We start from the raw sequence: 19,353 nt of genomic DNA, 5'->3' as shown, positions 1-19,353 counted from the left end.
CGTTGCTCCACCCAACCATAATACTTTTGTCATACTCTTGTATCCAGTGGCATTGGGGCACCGGTCTCCCAAGCCTGGGTGTGGTGTTCCAGCATAGCATTTTAAACTCTCAGCCTTGCACCATCACAAATATGAGGCTGGCAGAGGACAGGGCACGACAACCCCAAATCAACAAACTGCACATGTAAAAGAATCTGTGAACGGAACAGAATTCAGGGGTTGCTTTGGCCCCCAAGTCTGCTGTGGATTCCTGAACTTGCACATGAAGGGGCATGATGCATAGTCTGACCACTGGTTTACCGTATTTTTCGTTCTATAGGACGCACATTTTCCCCTCCAAAAATTAAGGGGAAATGTGTGTGCATCCTATAGAGCGAATGCAGGCTGCGCCGCTAAGCCCAAAGCCAGAACAGGAAGACAGAGCACTGCGGAGCGCTCCGTCTCGCTGCTCTAGCTTGGGGATGGCTTCGCGCACAGCCTCTCCAGGGCAGCGGGGTGCCTTCAGAAGCTAGCAAGGCTGTTCCCAAGCCAGAACAGCGAGACGGAGGGCTCAGTCTTGCTGCTCTAGCTTGGGGACGGCTGCGCGCACAGCCTCTCCAGGGCAGCGGGGTGCTGTGCTCCAAAGGCTTCAGGGATCTTTGAGGCTGGCGGTGGGAGAAAGCAGCGCTTCCCCCCACCGCCAGCCCCACAAGCTCGGGTGAATGCACCTTGAACGCACCTTGTTTTAGAGGGGGAGAACAAGAAAAAAAAATTTCCCTGTTCTCCCCCTCCTATAATCCGGTGCATCCTATGGAGCGAAAAATACGGTATTTAGCCCAGTATTGTCTACTGTGGCAGCAGCGCTCAAGGGTCTTAGGCAGAGATCTTCGCCAACAGATGTTTTAAAATGAGACCTTCCACCACTGAGCTTTGTCCAGCTGCTAACATAGGCCATGACAGCTTTTCACATGCTTGGTCTGATTCCACATGCTTTCCCCACTAATGAGTTTTAGGCATAGTTTTGGGCCTACTGGCTGAGTAATGTCCAGGTCCAATGTGTGTGCTTTTTACTTGCTTTCTATGATGCCGCGTTCATCTCTAGCTTAAGAGTAGAGGGGTATAGATATCCTGCATAGATGTGTTGAGTTTCCAAGGGTTCAGTGGGTTCACCCCACCCCCAGTGTGTGGCTAAGGACCTACAGACTAGCCGTGTGTGTGTATGTATTCAACGGTTAGTACACATATATACATATACATATATATAGAGAGAGTGGTACCTCTGGTTGCGTATGGGACATGAGCAGAACGCAACCTGTGTGTGCGCAGGTGAACAATTTGCCGCTTCTGCACATGCGTGTGACATTTTGAGTGCATGCGCGAGCAGTGAAACCCAGAAGTAACCGTTTCCGGTATTTCCGGGTCGCTGCAGGACGCAACCTGAAAAGATTTAACCTGAAGCAAACGTAACAAGAGGTATGACTGTATATACGTATAAATTTTTATTAAGTTTTTGAAGAAAAAATTATAAAACAAAACAATTTCAAACATTAAAATACAGAGTTCTTTCGAATCCTTGGACCCCCTTCCCTCCCTCCATGAGTTCCATCTTTAAGATTAAATTTACTGCATCTTTTACCATTATGTATCTATTCTATAACTATAATTACCATTAAAAAATTCCACATTACGAGTGTCTTTACATCCCTGCCAAAGATTTTAACTTTTTACAGTGGTCTTTTAAGTAAATTACAGATTTACTCCAGCCTTTAGAAAATACCTGGTTTCAGATCTTCCCCACCAGTTTTGCCATTTCCACATACTCCATTCGTTTCATCTGCCATTCTTTTGTTGGTACTTCTCCTTCCTTCCACCTCTGAGCTAGTAGCATTCCCGCTGCCGTTGTTGCGTACATAAAAAGTCTTTTATCTTCTCTTGGGAACTCTTCACCTATAATACCTAGTAAAAAGACTTCTGGTTTTTTGACAAATGTATTTTTAAACATTTTCTTTAACTCATTATATATCATTTCCCAGAAAGCCTTTCCCAATGTACGTGTCACCACAGAGTTCAGTGAGATTTCATACAATTGCAGCCTAAGTTCATTCCCACTTTACATCTTAAGCAGTCATTGCTGCAACCCCTTAAGAGTCACAGCTCCTTATGGTCTTGTCACCAACATAATGCTAAGGACCCATCTGTCAATGCAAGGATTTATCCTTTTGCAACAAGACTTCTCCCTCCCCCATCCCCTAAATCTGCTCTGGGTTCCCCCCGCCAATCCCCCCCCCCGAGCAGATTTGAGGAGGACAGGGGGAGGACAACTGGATTGCACAACTGGAAATCCTTGAGTGGTTACTTAGCACTACTTTGAATATAACCCTGAACATGTAAAGGAGCTATGAATCTGGAAGAGCTGTGCTTCTCTTTTGCGCGGTGACTGACAGAGAGGCTCCCTGTCCTGCAAAATCAGGAAATCTGTGAAAGACTTAACAAATCTTGTGTCCAGGTGCCCCGACTTTGTTTAACGCTCTGTCACAAGAGACCAGGGCCCTGCGGGACTTGACATCTTTCTGCAGGGCCTGCAAGATAGAGCTGTTCCGCCTGGCCTTTGGTTTGGACTCAGTCTGACCCTTATGTTTCCTTCCACTTATGGTCTTGATCTATGGGCTACTTTTAAAATGAGGCTGCATTTTAAAACACATTTTAACCTGCATTTTAAATTGTGTTTCCCCCCCTATTATGTTTATACTGTAATTTTGCTGGTGTTAGCTGCTCTGGCTGGGGAGGGTGGGGTATAAATAAATATTGTTGTTGTTGTTGTTGTTATTATTATTATTATTAGTAAGAACCATAAATGTCATAGAGGAGTTCTGTCTGACAACTACTATGTCCAAGTACAGCTGTGGGCACTGATCATCCGTCTTCGCCTTGTGTTCAACTGGAAACAGCCTGAGCCCAAAACCTCTCAGGATCATCAATCTCCATTCCACCCTTCCTGGATTCTGGCTATGATATCATCCTTATAAGAGATGAGATCAGACAGGAAAGAAGCGGACAGATCTCAAGGCCTCCTCAGTGCTGGCCCCTGTACTCTGGAAGTGTGTTAGCAAGAAGATAAACCACATCCTGCTCCTATTTATTTTTGGAGGAGGAATTAATGGAAGGCAATTCTTTTTTTCTTGAGCCTTTGGTTGGGCTCTGTTTAGCCTTCCCAGCTGCACTTTCTGGGATCAGTCCCACTTCCTACAGAAACCTCTTCCTTGCAATGTCAGAGATCAGTGCCTGATCATAGAATCATAGAGTTGGAAGAGACCCCAAGGGCCATCGAGTCCAACCCCCTGCCAAGCAGGAAACACCACCAGAGCACTCCTGACATATGGTTGTCCAGCCTCTGCTTCAAGACCTTCAAAGAAGGAGACTCCACCACACTCCTTGGCAGCAAATTCCACTGTCCAACAGCTCTTACTGTCAGGAAGTTCTTCCTAATGTTTAGGTGGAATCTTCTTTCTTGTAGTTTGGATCCATTGCTCCGTGTCCGCTTCTCTGGAGCAGCAGAAAACAGCCTTTCTCCCTCCTCTATGTGACATCCTTTTATATATTTGAACATGGCTATCATATCACCCCTTCACCTCCTCTTCTCCAGGCTAAACATGATAAAGGACGGCAGGGTGTTTGTGTGTGTTGGTGCTCCTTTCACCCAGTGCCCTGTTCTTTCAGCGTTCATCACTTGTTCAGCTGGTACATGCAAGTACATATTATACGGCCGCCTTTCTCTTTGAGGAGTGACAATTGTTTTAAATTGCCCGGCTGCCCTGTATCAAAACCTGTCTTCAGGCAAGCAGCTCAGAGCACTTGCTAATGAGAATTTTCTCCGATGCCAAAATCCAACAGCCATTTTGCTGTTAACTTACTTAAAACAAAGAGCTGCTTTGTATTCCCCTTTCCTTTTTGCTACCAGCCCAGACTGTTTTTTTCTTCTTTTTTCAAGACTGTGATTATCTTCTTTTAAAATATGCTGCTAGCAGGGACTGTGCTTTGAAAATGTCAGTCCTGTGGGTGTGATATTTTGGGGAGAGGCTCTAGGCAGGCAGTGCACACAGAAGAGACCATTGCCCCAATCCTGGTTACTGGTTTGTTTGTTTTCACACAGCCCCCAGTCAGCTACTGGCTCTGAATATATCCATATCACATAGCTGACATATGAAGGTGAGAGAAATGCTTCAGCTCAAAAGTAACATTTGCTTGACTGGTTAAAATAGGATATTGGGCCATCTTGACTTTGGTAGAGATTGTTGTTTTCCAAAGTGGGTGGACTTGGAATCAAGTCATGGGTGGGCTTAGACTAATGCTTGAAGTTTATACTGGCTGCAAATTGACCGCCTCAAGTCTGCTGTTTTCCAAAACCTGCAGACCCTCACTGCTGAAAGGGGAGAACTATCAGTCCTTTTGGGCGGGGGGTACGTTGTGTACATTTTATATAAAATTTAATTCAGCATAGTGAAATGTCTTGAGTTAAAATGTCTAACTAGTAAAGTGTAACTTCGTAGGTGAAACTGACCATGCTGCATTTTCAGGGGTTTGGGACATGGTGCTCTGGGTGACCGATTTGCCCCCATTGAGGGTGGAGGTTAAGATGCACTTTGCTGTAGTGTTTTGGTCTGTGGATAGCATGTTGGCATAGGACAGGGGTAAGCAAACTAAGGCCCAGGGACCGGATCTGGCCTAATTGCCTTCTAAATCCGGCCCGCGGATGGTCCGGGAATCAGTGTGTTTTTACATGAGTAGAATGTGTGCTTTTATTTAAAATGCATCTCTAGGTTATTTGTGGGGCATAGGAATTTGTTCATATTTTTTCCCCAAAATATAGTCCGGCCCCCCACAAGGTCTGAGGGACAGTGGATAGGCCCCCTGCTGAAAAAGTTTGCTGACCCCTGGCATAGGACCAATTATGAGTAGCTTTGGTCACATTTACAGCAGGAGTGGGGAACCCTTTTCACACATACCCATCTGTGCAAATGTCCAGGGGCCACATGTCACAGTGGTGTGGGGCCAGAGGCAAAAGTAGGCGGAGCAATGAAGGATTTTTGCCTTTAAATAGAAGGCCTGTTTCTACACCCACCCCCACCCCTCTCTATTCTAAATCCTGGCAGCCAAGAGGCATTTTCAGATTTCAAGGAAACATTCCAGCCAGGCAAGTCACTCAAGGAGGGTATGAAGTAGAGCTGATGAGGTGTATGCCCCAAGGAGAGGAACTATGGCTGAGGAAGGGGGTGATCTGCCTGGGGAGATTCCCATGGACCCAGGCAGAGAGGCCTGGGGCTTGGAAGTTCCTCACCTGCAATTTATGGCATGCTAATCAAAGGTTAGGGACGCGGGCGGTGCTGTGGGTTAAACCACAGAGCCCAGGACTTGCTGATCAGAAGGTCGGCGGTTCGAATTCCCAAAACAGGGTGAGCTCCTGTTGCTTGGTCCATGCTCCTGCCAACCTAGCAGTTCGAAAGCATGCCAGTGCAAGTAGATAAATAGGTACCACTCCGGCGGGAAGGTAAACGGCGTTTCCGTGCGCTGCTTTGGTTCGCCAGAAGTGGCTTAGTCATGCTGGCCACATGACCTGGAAGCTGTACGCCGGTTCCCTCGGCCAGTAAAGCGAGATGAGCGCCGCAACCCCAGAGTCGGCCACGACTGGACCTAATGGTCAGGGGTCCCTTTACCTTTAATCAAAGGTTGCACAATTCTTGCTCTTCTGATGTGGTGGTTTTCTGAGCATCTGTTAATTCCCCAATGCCTTTGTTAACTTGGTTTGAAGAGTTAGCCTTTTCTAAAGAAGCATTAAAGAGCAGATAATTCACTCTTATGGTAATGCAATGCAAGGAGACATTTTAAAGACAGCCCCAAATTCTTGGACAGGTGCAATTCAGAGAGTTCTTAGCTGGTTAAACAAAATTCTCAATAACGCCTGGAACCTTTTTCTGCTTTTTGTAAATAAAAAATTGGTGCTACTTCTAGTCAAAAGAAGGCATGGTGCAATGAAGAATGCACATGTTCTCAACGTTTTCCCTCACTTGTCAGTTGTGAACAGGAGCCCCCACCCCAAGACTTCAGACACAATAAATCATCCAGCGCTTGAAGAAACAAATTCTGCGCATAGTGTAATGTATCTGTACAGGAGTGCTAGGCCATGTCTTCCCCTCCTGATGTTTTTGACTACAGCTCCCATCAGTCCCAGCTAGCATGTCCAAAGCATCTGGAGGGAGCCATTTGTGGAAGACAGTTTGGACTCACAGCTGTCCATGGAGGCACAGGTCAGTTCTGTGTCCAGGGCAGCTGTTTACCAGCTCCATCTGGTACGTAGCTGAGACCCTACCTGCCCGCTGTCTGTCTCGCCAGAGTGGTGCATGCTCTGGTTATCTCCCGCTTGGACTACTGCAATGCACTCTATGTGGGGCTACCTTTGAAGGTGACCCAGAAACTACAACTAATCCAGAATGTGGCAGCTAGACTGGTGACTGGGAGCGGCCGCCGAGACCATATAACACCGGTCTTGAAAGACCTACACTGGCTCCCAGTACGTTTCCGAGCACAATTCAAAGTGTTGGTGCTGACCTTGAAAGCCCTAAATGGCCTCAGTCCAGTATACCTGAAGGAGCGTCTCCACCCCCATCATTCTGCCCAGACGCTGAGGTCCAGCGCCGAGGGCCTTCTGGCGGTTCCCTCATTGCGAGAAGCTAAGCTACAGGGAACCAGGCAGAGGGCCTTCTCGGTAGTGGCGCCCACCCTGTGGAACGCCCTTCCAGCAGATGTCAAAGCGATAAACAACTACCTGACATTCAGAAGACATTTTACAGCAGCCCTGTTCAGGGAAGTTTTTAACGTGTGATATTTTACTGTATTTTTGGTTTCTATGGAAGCCGCCCAGAGTGGCTGGGGAGGCCCAGTCAGATGGGCGGGGTATAAATAATAAATTATTATTATTATTATTACTGGTACTGCTCAGATATTTGCCTTCGTTTCTCCTTGGTCACACATGCTGAGCTAGGCTCTGGCAATGTGGGGCAGGTCTTAGGGACAAGCTAAAGGGAGGCATGGGTAGAGACAGCAACTCCTAAATAATAATAAAATTTTATGTATATCCCGCCCTCCCCAGCCGAAGCCGGGCTCAGAGCGTCTAACATCTGTAGAGCTGCTGCCTAGCAGGTGTGCTTCTTAAGAAAACAAGACTGGCCCGCTCTGCTCTCTTGCAGAGATTATTTCACGATAATAGCAGCAACAAGTTCCTGATCTGCAAGTATGGAGAAGGAGTCGTTTGGTTTCCAGTACCAGTTATTTTGACGCAAGCAACGCTGGGCCAAACCAGCCATGAAGAAACAGGCTGGAGTAGTGGTTCCCAACCTTTTCTATTCTCTGGGCCACACTTTCAAGATAAAAACTTAACAGCCACACCTTGTTCCTTCATTGAGGAATATGCACATATATGTCATTTTGGCCTTGCTCCGGAAAGCAGGCTTCACAACTGCTGGCTGGGGCTGATGGGAACTGTAGTTCAAAGCATCTGGCAGGCTTCTCTACTGCGTGTCGCTATGTCTTCCCCCACAAAACAGAACCAAATAGTTTTCTGTTAGTGTAGGAAAGCTGTTGCTTCAGTTCAAACAGTTTTGATGGGCATTCGGTCCTCTCTCCTGAAACATAGGTTATCCTGTAGAATTCTATCCATGATATGTTATCTGCTCAATCACAATGAATTACAGGAACCAAAAATCGTATTGGCAACACGGCATTCCTTTTTCGTGAATGCAGCCCTGGTTTAAGGAGGCGTTCGGCGCCTAGCTTATACAGTGCATGCTCGGGTTGCGAACATGATCCGTGCGGGATGCACGTTCGCAACCTGCAGCATTTGCAACCCGCAGTGGCATGTCTGCGCATGTGCTGGTTGCGACTTGGTGCTTCTGCGCATGTGCAAAGTGCGATTTAGCACTTCAGCGCATGTGCGAGCGGCGAAACCTGGAAGTAACCCATTCCGGTACTTCCGGGTTTCGGGGGGGGGGGTCTGTAACTCGAAACAACGCAACTGAAGCATCTGTAACCCAAGGTATGACTATAGCTGAATTTCCAACATTGCATTTCGCCCTTGCAACAACCTTATAAGGTAGGTTGGGCTGACAGGCAGTGAATGGCCCCCAAGGTCCCCTGGTGGGGATTTGAACCCTGGTCTTCAGGGTCCTGGTCTGACACCCTAACCACTACACCACTACTGGTTCTCTGCAAGCAAAGATGACGCTGCTGTTGAGCGGCAGCCTTCCCTTATCCTATCTGAAAAGCCAGCAGGTACTTAGCATTGCGCGCTCTCCCATGTGTGCCCCTGTTGCCCCGCAATGCTGCTTGTGGTTTTCTGGTTATCGTCTCTCGGTATGGAAGCCGGCATGGCCGGACGACATGGCAGGACAGAAAGTAAATAGTACGTTGCTGCTGAGAAAACCTTCAGGCTTTGTTTCCTGATGCTCCATGAAAGCTTCTGTGCCTTGTGTGATGCTCACTTTCAGGAGGCAGTTTCCGGGGGACTGGCAGGTAGAGCAGGCCTCCTCTAAATCAGCTCCGGTTTCATTCCAAGAGCCCATTCATAGAATCAAGAACCTTGGAAGGGTCCCAATGGGTCATTTAGCCTGACCCCTTGCAATGCAGTGTTATCAGCACAGTGAATGGGAGGGCAAATTAATAATAATAATAATAATAATAATAATAATAATAATAATAATGTATTATTTATACCCTGCCCATCTGGCTGGGCTTCTCCAGCCACTCTGGGCGGCCTTCAACAAAATATTAAAATACAGTAATGCATCAAACATGAAAAGTTTCTCTAAACAGGGCTGCCTTCAGATGTCTTCTAAAAGTCTGGTAGTTGTTTTTCTCTTTGACATCTGATGGGAGGGCGTTCCGCAGGGTGGGCGCCACCACCGAGAAGGCCCTCTGCCTGGTTCCTTGTAACTTGGCTTCACGCAGGAAGGGAACCACCAGAAGATCCTCAGCGCTGGACCTCAGTGTCCGGGCAGAACGATGGATGTAGAGACGCTCCTTCAGGTATACTGGACCAAGGCCGTTTAGGGCTTTAAAGGTCAGCACCAACACTTTAAATTGTACTCGGAAACGTACTGCCAAACAGCTCTTACTGTCAGAAAGTTTTCCCTGATGTTGAGTGGGAATCATAGAATCATAGAATAGAATCATAGAGTTGGAAGAGACCACAAGGGCCATCGAGTCCAACCCCCTGCCAAGCAGGAAACACCATCAGAGCACTCCTGACATATGGTTGTCAAGCCTCTGCTTAAAGACCTCCAAAGAAGGAGACTCCACCACACTCCTTGGCAGCAAATTCCACTGTCGAACAGCTCTTACTGTCAGGAAGTTCTTCCTAATGTTTAGGTGGAATCTTCTTGTAGTTTGGATCCATTGCTCCGTGTCCGCTTCTCTGGAGCAGCAGAAAACAACCTTTCTCCCTCCTCTATGTGACATCCTTTTATATATTTGAACATGGCTATCATATCACCCCTTAACCTCCTCCAGGCTAAACATGCCCAGCTCCCTTAGCCGTTCCTCATAAGGCATCGTTTCCAGGCCTTTGACCATTTTGGTTGCCCTCCTCTGGACACGTTCCAGTTTGTCAGTGTCCTTCTTGAACTGTGGTGCCCAGAACTGGACACAGTACTCCAGGTGAGGTCTGACCAGAGCAGAATACAGTGGCACTATTACTTCTCTTGATCTAGATGCTATACTCCTATTGATGCAGCCCAGAATTGCATTGGCTTTTTTAGCTGCCGCGTCACACTGTTGGCTCATGTCAAGTTTGTGGTCAACCAAGACTCCTAGATCCTTTTCACATGTACTGCTCTCAAGCCAGATACCCTTTCTTGTATCTTGAAGCCAAGGGTTCGAGTGCTACTCTCCAGAGCACTCAGTGCTCTCTGGTCCAAAAGCAGTCTGGAGGCACATGCAGTGTGTACCACACCTCTTTCCAAATGGCCAGTTCTTGCATTTTCACATGTTATCTGTCAATGTCTACCAACACCTCTCCTAGCTGAAGCAGAAGCCTCTTGGTTCAGGCTATCCTTGCCCACAAACTTGATCTCAGCCGCCACCTGAGCAGGAGCTTCCCATGACAGTTCTTCTCTGGAATCAAGAACACAGCTTGGCAGCCTCCAGTTATACTGCCACAACCTTCAGCCAAACACTCATCCAACAAGCGGCAATTCTTTGGCTGTTACGCTTTACTATTATTTATTGAATTTATATGCCGCCTTATACCCGGAGGTCTCGGGGCAGTTCACAGAAAAGATCAACATAAAAACCACATGAATTCATCAGCGGAAGTAGTCTTTGGGGAATACATGGAGCAGAATATGGAAGAGACTTGGAACATTAGATCATGGCACTCTTAATCTCAGAGTCCCACCTTGGGCAAAATCTTCCTGCTTTGAAGGCAGTTGGACTAGATGACTCTTGTGGTCCCTTCCGACTCATTATGATTCCTTGATTAACTTGAAAACTTTAATTTAAGGGGTGTTACTGAATTGTTTAGGGACGCAGGTGGCATTGTGGGTAAAACCTCAGCGCCTAGGATTTGCCGATCGCATGGTCAGCGGTTCGAATCCCCGAGGCGGAGTGAGCTCCTGTCGTTCGGTCCCAGCTCCTGCCCACCTAGCAGTTCGAAAGCACCCCTAAGTGCAAGTAGATAAATAGGTACCGCTTTATAGCGGGAAGGTAAACGGCGTTTCCGTGTACTGCTCTGGTGCCGGTTCGCCAGAGCAGCTTCGGCATGCTGGCCATGTGACCTGGAAGTGTCTTCGGACAGCGCTGGCTCCCGGCCTCTAGAGTGAGATGAGCGCACAACCTTAGAGTCTGTCAAGACTGGCCCGTACGGGCAGGGGTACCTTTACCTTTACTGAATTGTTTGGAGGATGCCTGCCACAGTGAGTAGAGCAGAACTCTTTGGCCTCTCTCCATAGCTAGACAAACCCAAATCCTTGCCTCAGTTATTGCCCAATTCACTCACTTATCATGCAGTGCAAAATCTAGAGATTTTGGCTTTCGGAGAGGCACATCCGCCTGTCCTTTCCACACCACAGAGTGAACTGTATGGCTCCACAGAGGCCTTCAAGAGTCCTCCATAGGAACCATCTCCAGCTTCCCTCGATTGAGCATTCATGTGCACATGCACAGCACCTGTGGAGTCTGAGGCCTCTGCAGCAGTCGTCTGCTTCCCCTACCCAAGCGATGAAAAATGCTGTAAAAGGGTTTGAAGCCTGCAGGACTTGGAACACGCCCCCCCCCCCCGCCTTCGCCAGCACTAGAGTTCTTGGGGAATAAAGGATATGGTACCCGTATTTCGAAGGGACGCGGGTGGCGCTGTGGGTTAAATCACAGAGCCTAGAACTTGCCGATTAGAAGGTCGGCAGTTCGAATCCCCACGACGGGGTGAGCTCCCATTGCTCAGTCCCTGCTCCTGCCAACCTAGCAGTTCGAAAGCACGTCAAAGTGCAAGTAGATAAATAGGTACCACTCCGGCAGGAAGGTAAACAGCGTTTCCGTGCGCTGCTTTGGTTCGCCAGAAGCAGCTTAGTAATGCTGGCCACATGACCCGGAAGCTGTACAACGGCTCCCTCGGCCAGTAGAGCGAGATGAGCGTCGCAACCCCAGAGTCGGTCACGACTGGACCTAATGTTCAGGGGTCCTTTTACCTTTACCCGTATTTCAGAACAACCCAAATTCTGCTCGAATGTCTGGGTAAACAAATGGAGTTGCATCCAGACACTGAGCCTGGGGAGTTCTACTTGACCAAGGGGCTTCCCTTTCCTCTCCATGGGCACCCTCAAAATCTGCTCCAGAAAGTCCTCCAAACTTCTGGAGATCCTCCAAACTTCTGGAGAAGATGTTGGGCAGAGGGGCTTCAGGGGAGAGGAGAGGGGAGAGTTGCACAAAGGGATGTCTGCCATCAGCATCAGATGGAACCCACAGGTTTGGTTGAAGTTTTTCTGGACCACACCAGAGCATGGCCCCACCCATCTCTCATATTGTCCACCCAATGTTAGGTTCTCAAGCATTTTAAGCTCTGCGCACAGCTCGATGAACACAAAAGCTGTATTTTCGCATTATGTTTTCACTAAATTTTATCAGTTTAAGAACAGGTAATTTTTAGCACCTGCATTTTCTACCTACACAGCCCTGTAACATAAGCTTCTAGTTATGTAACCCCATCAGTAATCTTACCAAACTTGCTGGTACTAATTGGCGACTGAAGGCTAATTAGCCTTTGTTATGACAAAGAAAATGGATTGTTAGCTTTTAGTGTTCTGCGATTCTTTTTATACAGTGCAACTGCAGTGTTTTGTGTGTGTTTCATATATTTATTATAAAAAAAAACTTGGCAAAGCAGCATCTTAGAAAACGGACACGGAACCAAGACAAAGGATACAAAGGCCCATTTCCCATTCCACCCCCACATCTGCTCTCCATTCTGAAGTATTCTTAGAAATCTCGTTCTGTGTTTATGGTTGCTTTCTGTTGCTAGGGATCATTAGGAAAGGGACTGAAAATAAAAACTGTCAGTATTATAATGCCATAATACAAACCTATTGGGCAACTGCAGTTGGAATATCGTGTATAGTTCCAATAGCCACAACTTAAAAAGGACATTGCAGTGTTGCAGAAGGTTCAGAAAAGGGTAACCGAAAATGATCAAGGAGATAGACTACTTCCTCCATGAAGAAAGGGTGGACATGATAGAAATTCATAAAAATTGTGCTATGGCACAGAGCAGGCTTCCTCAAACTCAGTCCTCCAGATGCTTTTGGCCTACAACTCCCATGATCCCTAGCTAGCAGGACCAGTGGTCAGGGATGATGGGAATTGTAGTCTCAAAACATCTGGAGGGCCGAGTTTGAGGAAGCCTGGCATAGAGAATGCAGAGAAGTCTTTCTCCCTCTCTTGCAATACATTATTATTATTTATTAATTAATTATTTATACCCTGCCCATCTGGGTGGGTTTCCCCAGCCACTCTGGGTGGCTTCCAAAAGAACACCAAAATACAATAACCTATTAAACATTAAAAGCTTCCCTAAAGAGGATGTCTTCTAAAAGTCTGGTGGTAGTTGTTCTCTTTGACATCTGCTGGGAGGGCGTTCCACAGGGAGGGCGCCACTACCGAGAAGGCCCTCTGCCTGGTTCCCTGTAACCTTCAGATATACTGGACCGAGGCCGTTTAGGGCTTTAAAGGTCAGCACCAACACTTTGAATTGTGCTTGGAAACGTACTGGGAGCCAATGTAGGTCTTTCAAGACCGGTGTTATGTGGTCTCGGTGGCCACTCCCAGTCAATAGTCTAGCAGCTGCATTCTGGATTAGTTGTAGTTTTCGGGTCACCTTCAAAGGTAGCCCCACGTAGAGCGCATTGCAGTAGTCCAAGTGAGAGATAACTAGAGCATGCACCACTCTGAACTTGTGGATATCCAACGAAGCTGAGTGTTGGTTCAGGACAGAAAAAAAGGAAGGCATTTCTTCACGCTGCAGATAGTTGAACTATGGAACTCCCTCCCACAAGAGACAGTCATGGCGACTGACTTGGACAGTTTTAAAAGAGGATTAGACAAATGAATGGAGGAGATGACTCCAGTGGCTACTAGCTATTAAGGCTCTGCTCTGCTTCCAAAGTTGGGAGGCAGCAATGATTCCAAATATCGGCTGCAAGAAATCACAGGAGGGGAAGAGTTGCTCTTGCGCTTGAATCCTGCTTGTGGGTTTCCCACAGGGATCTGGTTGGCCGCTGTGAGAACAGGATTTTGGGCATGACTGGTCGCTGGCCTGATCCAGCATGCTTTTCTTATGTTCTTACATTAATAAAGCGATGGGAGGAACGGGGATGTCCTCTGCAAGCAGTTATTAGTTCAGACCTCTGGCGAGACTGATTTTCCTTCTCCTGGCACTACGGTGGGGCGGATGGTAGAGAAAGTGAAGTGGTCCACTTGGCTCTGGCCTAACTCACTGCCAACATTCAGTCCCCAACAGATTGCCCCTGAAGGAGCACACCTGGTTTGTACATCTGATGAGCCACACTGCCTCTGTTATAACGGTGAATAAGCAGGGCACAACCCAATGCTTTAAGGTACATTAGCGACCTTCACACCACATGTAGAACATGAAACCTGACTGCTTGGGAAAGGAAACGCATGAATACTGAATGAGACCGTCATCCTGTTCTTTAGGATTTTAAGTTACAGTGCCGTTTTAACTTCGGGTTTTAGGTTACGCCCCTGAAGAGGGGTTGCTCTGGTGTCTGAAAGAGGAGCCGTTTCTTGTCTTTTAATTACAGTATAAATCCAGTGTATCTGAAGGAGCGTCTCCACCCCCATCGTTCTGCCTGGACACTGAGGTCCAGCTCCGAGGTCCTTCTGGCGGTTCCCTCCCTGCAAGAAGCCAAGTTACAGGGAACCAGGCAGAGGGCCTTCTCGATGGTGGCCCCCGCCCTGTGGAATGCCCTCTTGTCAGATGTCGGAGAGAAAAAGAACTACAAGACTTTTAGAAGACATCTGAAGGCAGCCCTGTTTAGGGAAGCTTTTAATGTTTGATGCATTACAGTATTTTAATATTTTGTTGAAAGCTGCCCAGAGTGGCTGGGGAAGCCCAGCCAGATGGGCGAGGTATAAATATATTATTATTATTATTATTATTATTATTATTGTTTACATTCTCCTTCGGGAGGTTGTGGACTCTCCTTCCTTGGAGGTTAGATGGCCCTCTGTCATGGATGCTTTAGTTGAGATTCCTTCATTGCAAGGGTCCCTTCCAAGTCTACAATTCTATGAATAGAATAGAATATATATAAAGAATAAAAAAATATTCTCCAGTAGCACCTTAGAGACCAAGCAAGTTTGTTCTTGGTATGAGCTTTCATGTGCATGCACACTTCTGTATGCACACGAAAGCTCATACCAAGAACAAACCTCCTCTGGTTGGAGGATGGATGGCGTCTAACAGATTGAGGTTGAATCCTGACAAGACAGAAGTACTGTTTTGGGGGTACAGGAGGCGGGCAGGTGTGGAGGACTCCCTGGTCCTGAATGGGGTAACTGTGCCCCTGAAGGACCAAGTGCGCAGCCTGGGAGTCATTCTGGACTGACAGCTGTACATGGATGCGCGGGTCAGTTCTGTGCCCAGGGCAGCTGTCTACCAGCTCCATCTGGTACGCAGGCTGAGACCCTATCTGCGAGCGGACTGTCTTGCCAGAGTGGTGCATGCTCTGGTTATCTCTCGCTTGGACTACTGCAATGCGCTCTACGTGGGGCTGCCTTTGTAGTTGACCCGGAAACTACAACTAATGCAGAATGCGGCAGCTAGACTGGTGACTGGGAGCGGCCACCGAGACCACATAACACTGGTTTTGAAAGACCTCCATTGGCTCCCAGTACGTTTCCGAGCACAATTCAAAGTGTTGGTGCTGACCTTTAAAGCCCTAAACGGCCTCGGTCCAGTAGACCTGAAGGAGCGTCTCCACCCCCATCGTTTGGCCTGGACACTGAGGTCCAGCTTCCAGGGCCTTCTGGCGGTTCCCTCCCTCAAGAAGCCACGTTACAAGGAACCTGGCAGAGGGCCTTCTCAGTGGTGGCGCCTGCCCTGTGGAACGCCCTCCCAGCAGATGTCAAAGAGAACAACAACTACCAGACTTTCAGAAGACATCTGAAGGCAGCCCTGTTTAGGGAAGCTTTTAATGTTTAATAGGTTATTGTATTTTGGTGTTCTGTTGGAAGCCGCCCAGTGTGGCTGGGGAAACCCAGCCAGATGGGCGGGGTATAAATAATAATTATTATTATTATTCCTCCACCTGATTTCTCTCCCCTCCTGTATCTCCTTTCCTCTAGCAGTAGCTACCGATGGAGGAACACACGGTGACGCAGACGGAGCACATGGCCACCATTGAGGCCCACGCAGTGGCCCAACAGGTGCAGCAGGTCCATGTGGCCACGTACACGGAGCACAGCATGCTCAGCGCAGATGAAGACTCGCCGTCTTCTCCCGAGGACACTTCCTACGACGACTCCGACATTCTCAACTCCACGGCTACCGATGAGGTGACAGCCCATCTGGCTGCTGCAGGTACATTGCTGGCGCCCTTTCCTGTTTTCCCTCGCTTGCCCCATGGGCATAGCATTTCTTCCCCATGTGCCCTAAAGGGGCTTCCTCTGTTTCGCATCAAGACTTGACTGCGCAGTGCAGAGTTGGCCACAGGTGACCAAGGTGGATCCCTGAAGTTCTTAGGAGATCCACAAATGTTAGAATTGATACCCATAAGGTTTTTTTATTTTGGTGGAAGAAAATACTCATACATTCATACCTCATGTCACGTCCGCTTCAGGTTACGTCCTGCAGTGAACCGGAAGTACCAGAAAGGATTACTTCTGGGTTTTGCCGCCCGCACATGCACAGACGCGCAAAATGATGTCGTGTGCAGAAGCGGCGAATCACAACCCGTGTGTGTGCAGACCCGCCGCTGCGGGTTGCGTTCCTTTCATGTTGCGAACTGGCCTCTGGAACGGATCCCGTTCGCAACCAGAGGTACCACTGTACTGAGCACCGAAGTATTTCCTTGGGCCCCTTTCAAGGTCAAAGGATGTGGCCATGTTAATATTTCAGGATGTAAATTCTCCAAACTCTGAGAAGACGTCAGTGGGGTTCACTTGCCGGTCACATAACACGCATGAAAAGCAAAAAAAAACCACCCTCTTGATTCACAAAGAGCGCTGCACCCTTAGAAAATACTCTTCCCCACTTCACTTTTCGATAGATGGATTATGTTCTGATAACCACCCACAATCTATTTATGTATCCCTGGGTGCGAGCTTCACTTTTGGCACCTGGTGGAAGAGACTGATGCAAAAGGGCTTTTTCTATTGGGGTTGATTTTTCACAAGGGTCAACTGAACAGTTTGGGCAATTTAAGTGCATCTAGCTATTTTAAGGGACGCGGTTGGTGCTGTGGGTTAAACCACAGAGCCTAGGGCTTGCCGATCAGAAGGTTGGTGGTTCGAATCCCCGCGACGGGGTGAGCTCCCGTTGTTTGGTCCCTGCTGCTGCCAACCTAGCAGTTCGAAAGCATGTCCAAGTGCAAGTAGATAAATAGGTACCACTCTGGCGGGAAGGTAAACGGCCCTAGGCTCTGTGGTTTAACTCATAGCACCACCCGCGTCCCTCTGGAAGAAGGTACAGGGTTATAAAGACTAGGACCAGCTGCCTGAGAAACAGTTTCTACCCAAATGCGATTTTGGTTTTAAACACAGTGTAAGGTAGTCTCTATGGGAGTATATTGCATTTAATTATGGGGTATCAGAGTTTTTAGAGGCTAACCAGGCTGGGATAGCGGGCTTGTGGGGTTTTGAATGTCTGATGTAGATTTTTTCAGTTTCGTTGTTCTGTATGGGACAATGGCAATAAAGATTATCCTATTGTATCGCATGATGCCTTTTGACTAGAGAAGGATCTGCATATAGAGGACGAATTCTCTCGTAGTATATAGACTAAACAGCATGTTAAACTGAGCAAAAGATCTCTTTACCCCTCCCTTCAGAAGGTCTGATTAGTGAGGGATTAAGAAGGAGCAATGCAATTTATTTCAAAACAATCATACATTTGAGCAAAGGACTAATGCAGGCACACACACTTTCATGATTTGACTGGTCCATACCTTGCTGTCAGAACTTCCCTGGAATCTTGTCTTTAAAAACCAGTCCCCGGAACGGGAAACCTTTTCCCCCTCATCTGCATTTTTGGGGACATTTTACTCACGTCCTCAAGCCAGATTTTCTACTGTGAAGCTGCAACCAGCAGAGGGCAGTACAGCAATTGCAACTGACAATGTTTCTTTCTCATCTGATATCTTCGTGATAGGGTTCTAACTTCAAGTTAGGGTTCTAAATCCATCCTGTTTACGATGAATAATAACCTGTAGGGTGATTTTGGAAACATATGCATGGAGAAAGATACTGCGTGAAATAATTGCTATTGAAATTATATCCGGAACGGTAGTTGTATTAGTCTAATGGTACTGTTTGTTTATTTATTTGCAGAATTTATCCTCCACTCTTTAGCCAAAAGGGTTCTCAGAGTGGCTTACGGAAATTAGCTATAAGACAGCTCCCACCTTCACATTCACAACCTAAAAGAGCACGACATGTTAGGAAAAAGGAGTGGGAGGGAGGAGGGAAAAGCAAGCTCAATCACATATTTATAAAGTTACAGTTCTTAAAGTTGCAGCCAACTTTAAAGACCAACAAATACATCATCATCATCGTTTAAGTAACTTACGAATTGCCTTTCACGTGAGGCAATTTGCAAATATACCATAAGCACAGCTAAAAAATACCATCTTTTTCGCCCTATAGGACGCACTTTTTCCCCTCCAAAAAATGAAGGGGAAATGTGTGTGCATCCTATGGGGCGGATGCAGGCTTTCGCTGAAGCCTGGAGAGCGAGAGGGGTCGGTGCGCACCGACCCCTCTCGCTCTCCAGGCTTCAGGAAGCTATCTGCAAGCCTTGGGAGCCCAGTGCGACTTCCCGCCGGGCTCCCAAGGCTTGCGGATAGCAGCCCCCCGCGCCTGGGGGAATTTCCCCCCCCTTTATTTCCTCCCCCCCCCAAAAAAAAACCTAGGTGCGCCCTATGGGCCAGTGCGCCCTATAGGGCGAAAAATACGGTAGTTTTGAAAACAATACAAAAATCCAACTAAATATAGTTTTAGAAACGATACGAAAGACTCTCCAGTTGTTTTTGGAAAACACAGATGAGGGCGCCTGTCATATCTCAGCAGTGATCCTGTTTCCCTGAACAAACGACACTGAAAGCCCTTGCTCTGAGTTATTGTGGAGCAGACTTCTGATGCCTTTGAAGGAGAAATTGTACGGGGTCTTATATGTTGGTACCTTAGGACGCACAGCAGCAATCCAACCTTGAAGTTACCAGTGCATAACTATGTCATAAATGTCCGTGGATTTGTTCCGCTTTTCTTAAGCTCTCAGATATTCTGTGGCATCTCACCAGTAGCTTGCTGTAGCATTTATGGCCTGTGGCCCCCCGAATATTCAAAACCCATCTCTCGTCCGCAGGCCCTGTGGGAATGGCCGCTGCTGCCGCCGTGGCGACAGGCAAGAAAAGGAAACGTCCTCACGTCTTTGAGTCCAACCCGTCGATCCGCAAGAGGCAGCAGACGCGTTTGTTACGGTAAGAGCGTCTGAACGCAGAAAGCCTTCCTTACACTGGCCCGGCATTGTCTCCTCCAACTGGGAGTAGTTCTCCAAGGTTTGGGGGCAGAGAGGGGTCTTTGTCGGCCCTGCTACCCAAG

The 19,353-nt window shown here is 47.6% G+C and overlaps 1 protein-coding gene across 5 annotated transcripts in view; it reads left to right on the top strand.

Annotated features, from left to right (window-relative positions):
- Positions 1-19,353, top strand: part of NRF1 (nuclear respiratory factor 1) — an 82,984-nt gene that overhangs the window by 5,761 nt on the left and 57,870 nt on the right. For 4 of the 5 annotated variants that reach the window (XM_081927143.1, XM_081927145.1, XM_081927147.1 and 1 more), the window contains exons 2-3: positions 15,883-16,117; positions 19,118-19,232. In XM_081927143.1, coding sequence (XP_081783269.1) covers positions 15,895-16,117; positions 19,118-19,232 — 338 coding nt within the window. In that variant the 5' untranslated portion in view covers positions 15,883-15,894. The remainder of the gene's footprint in view (positions 1-15,882; positions 16,118-19,117; positions 19,233-19,353) is intronic. The other variant, XM_081927144.1, reaches the window with a different exon arrangement.

Source organism: Podarcis melisellensis (genome assembly GCF_964234715.1).
Source record: "Podarcis melisellensis genome assembly, chromosome: 10".
Classification (NCBI taxonomy): domain Eukaryota; kingdom Metazoa; phylum Chordata; class Lepidosauria; order Squamata; family Lacertidae; genus Podarcis; species Podarcis melisellensis.
Note: the sequence above shows the minus strand (reverse complement) of the source record. Positions and strands in the feature narration are given on the sequence as shown.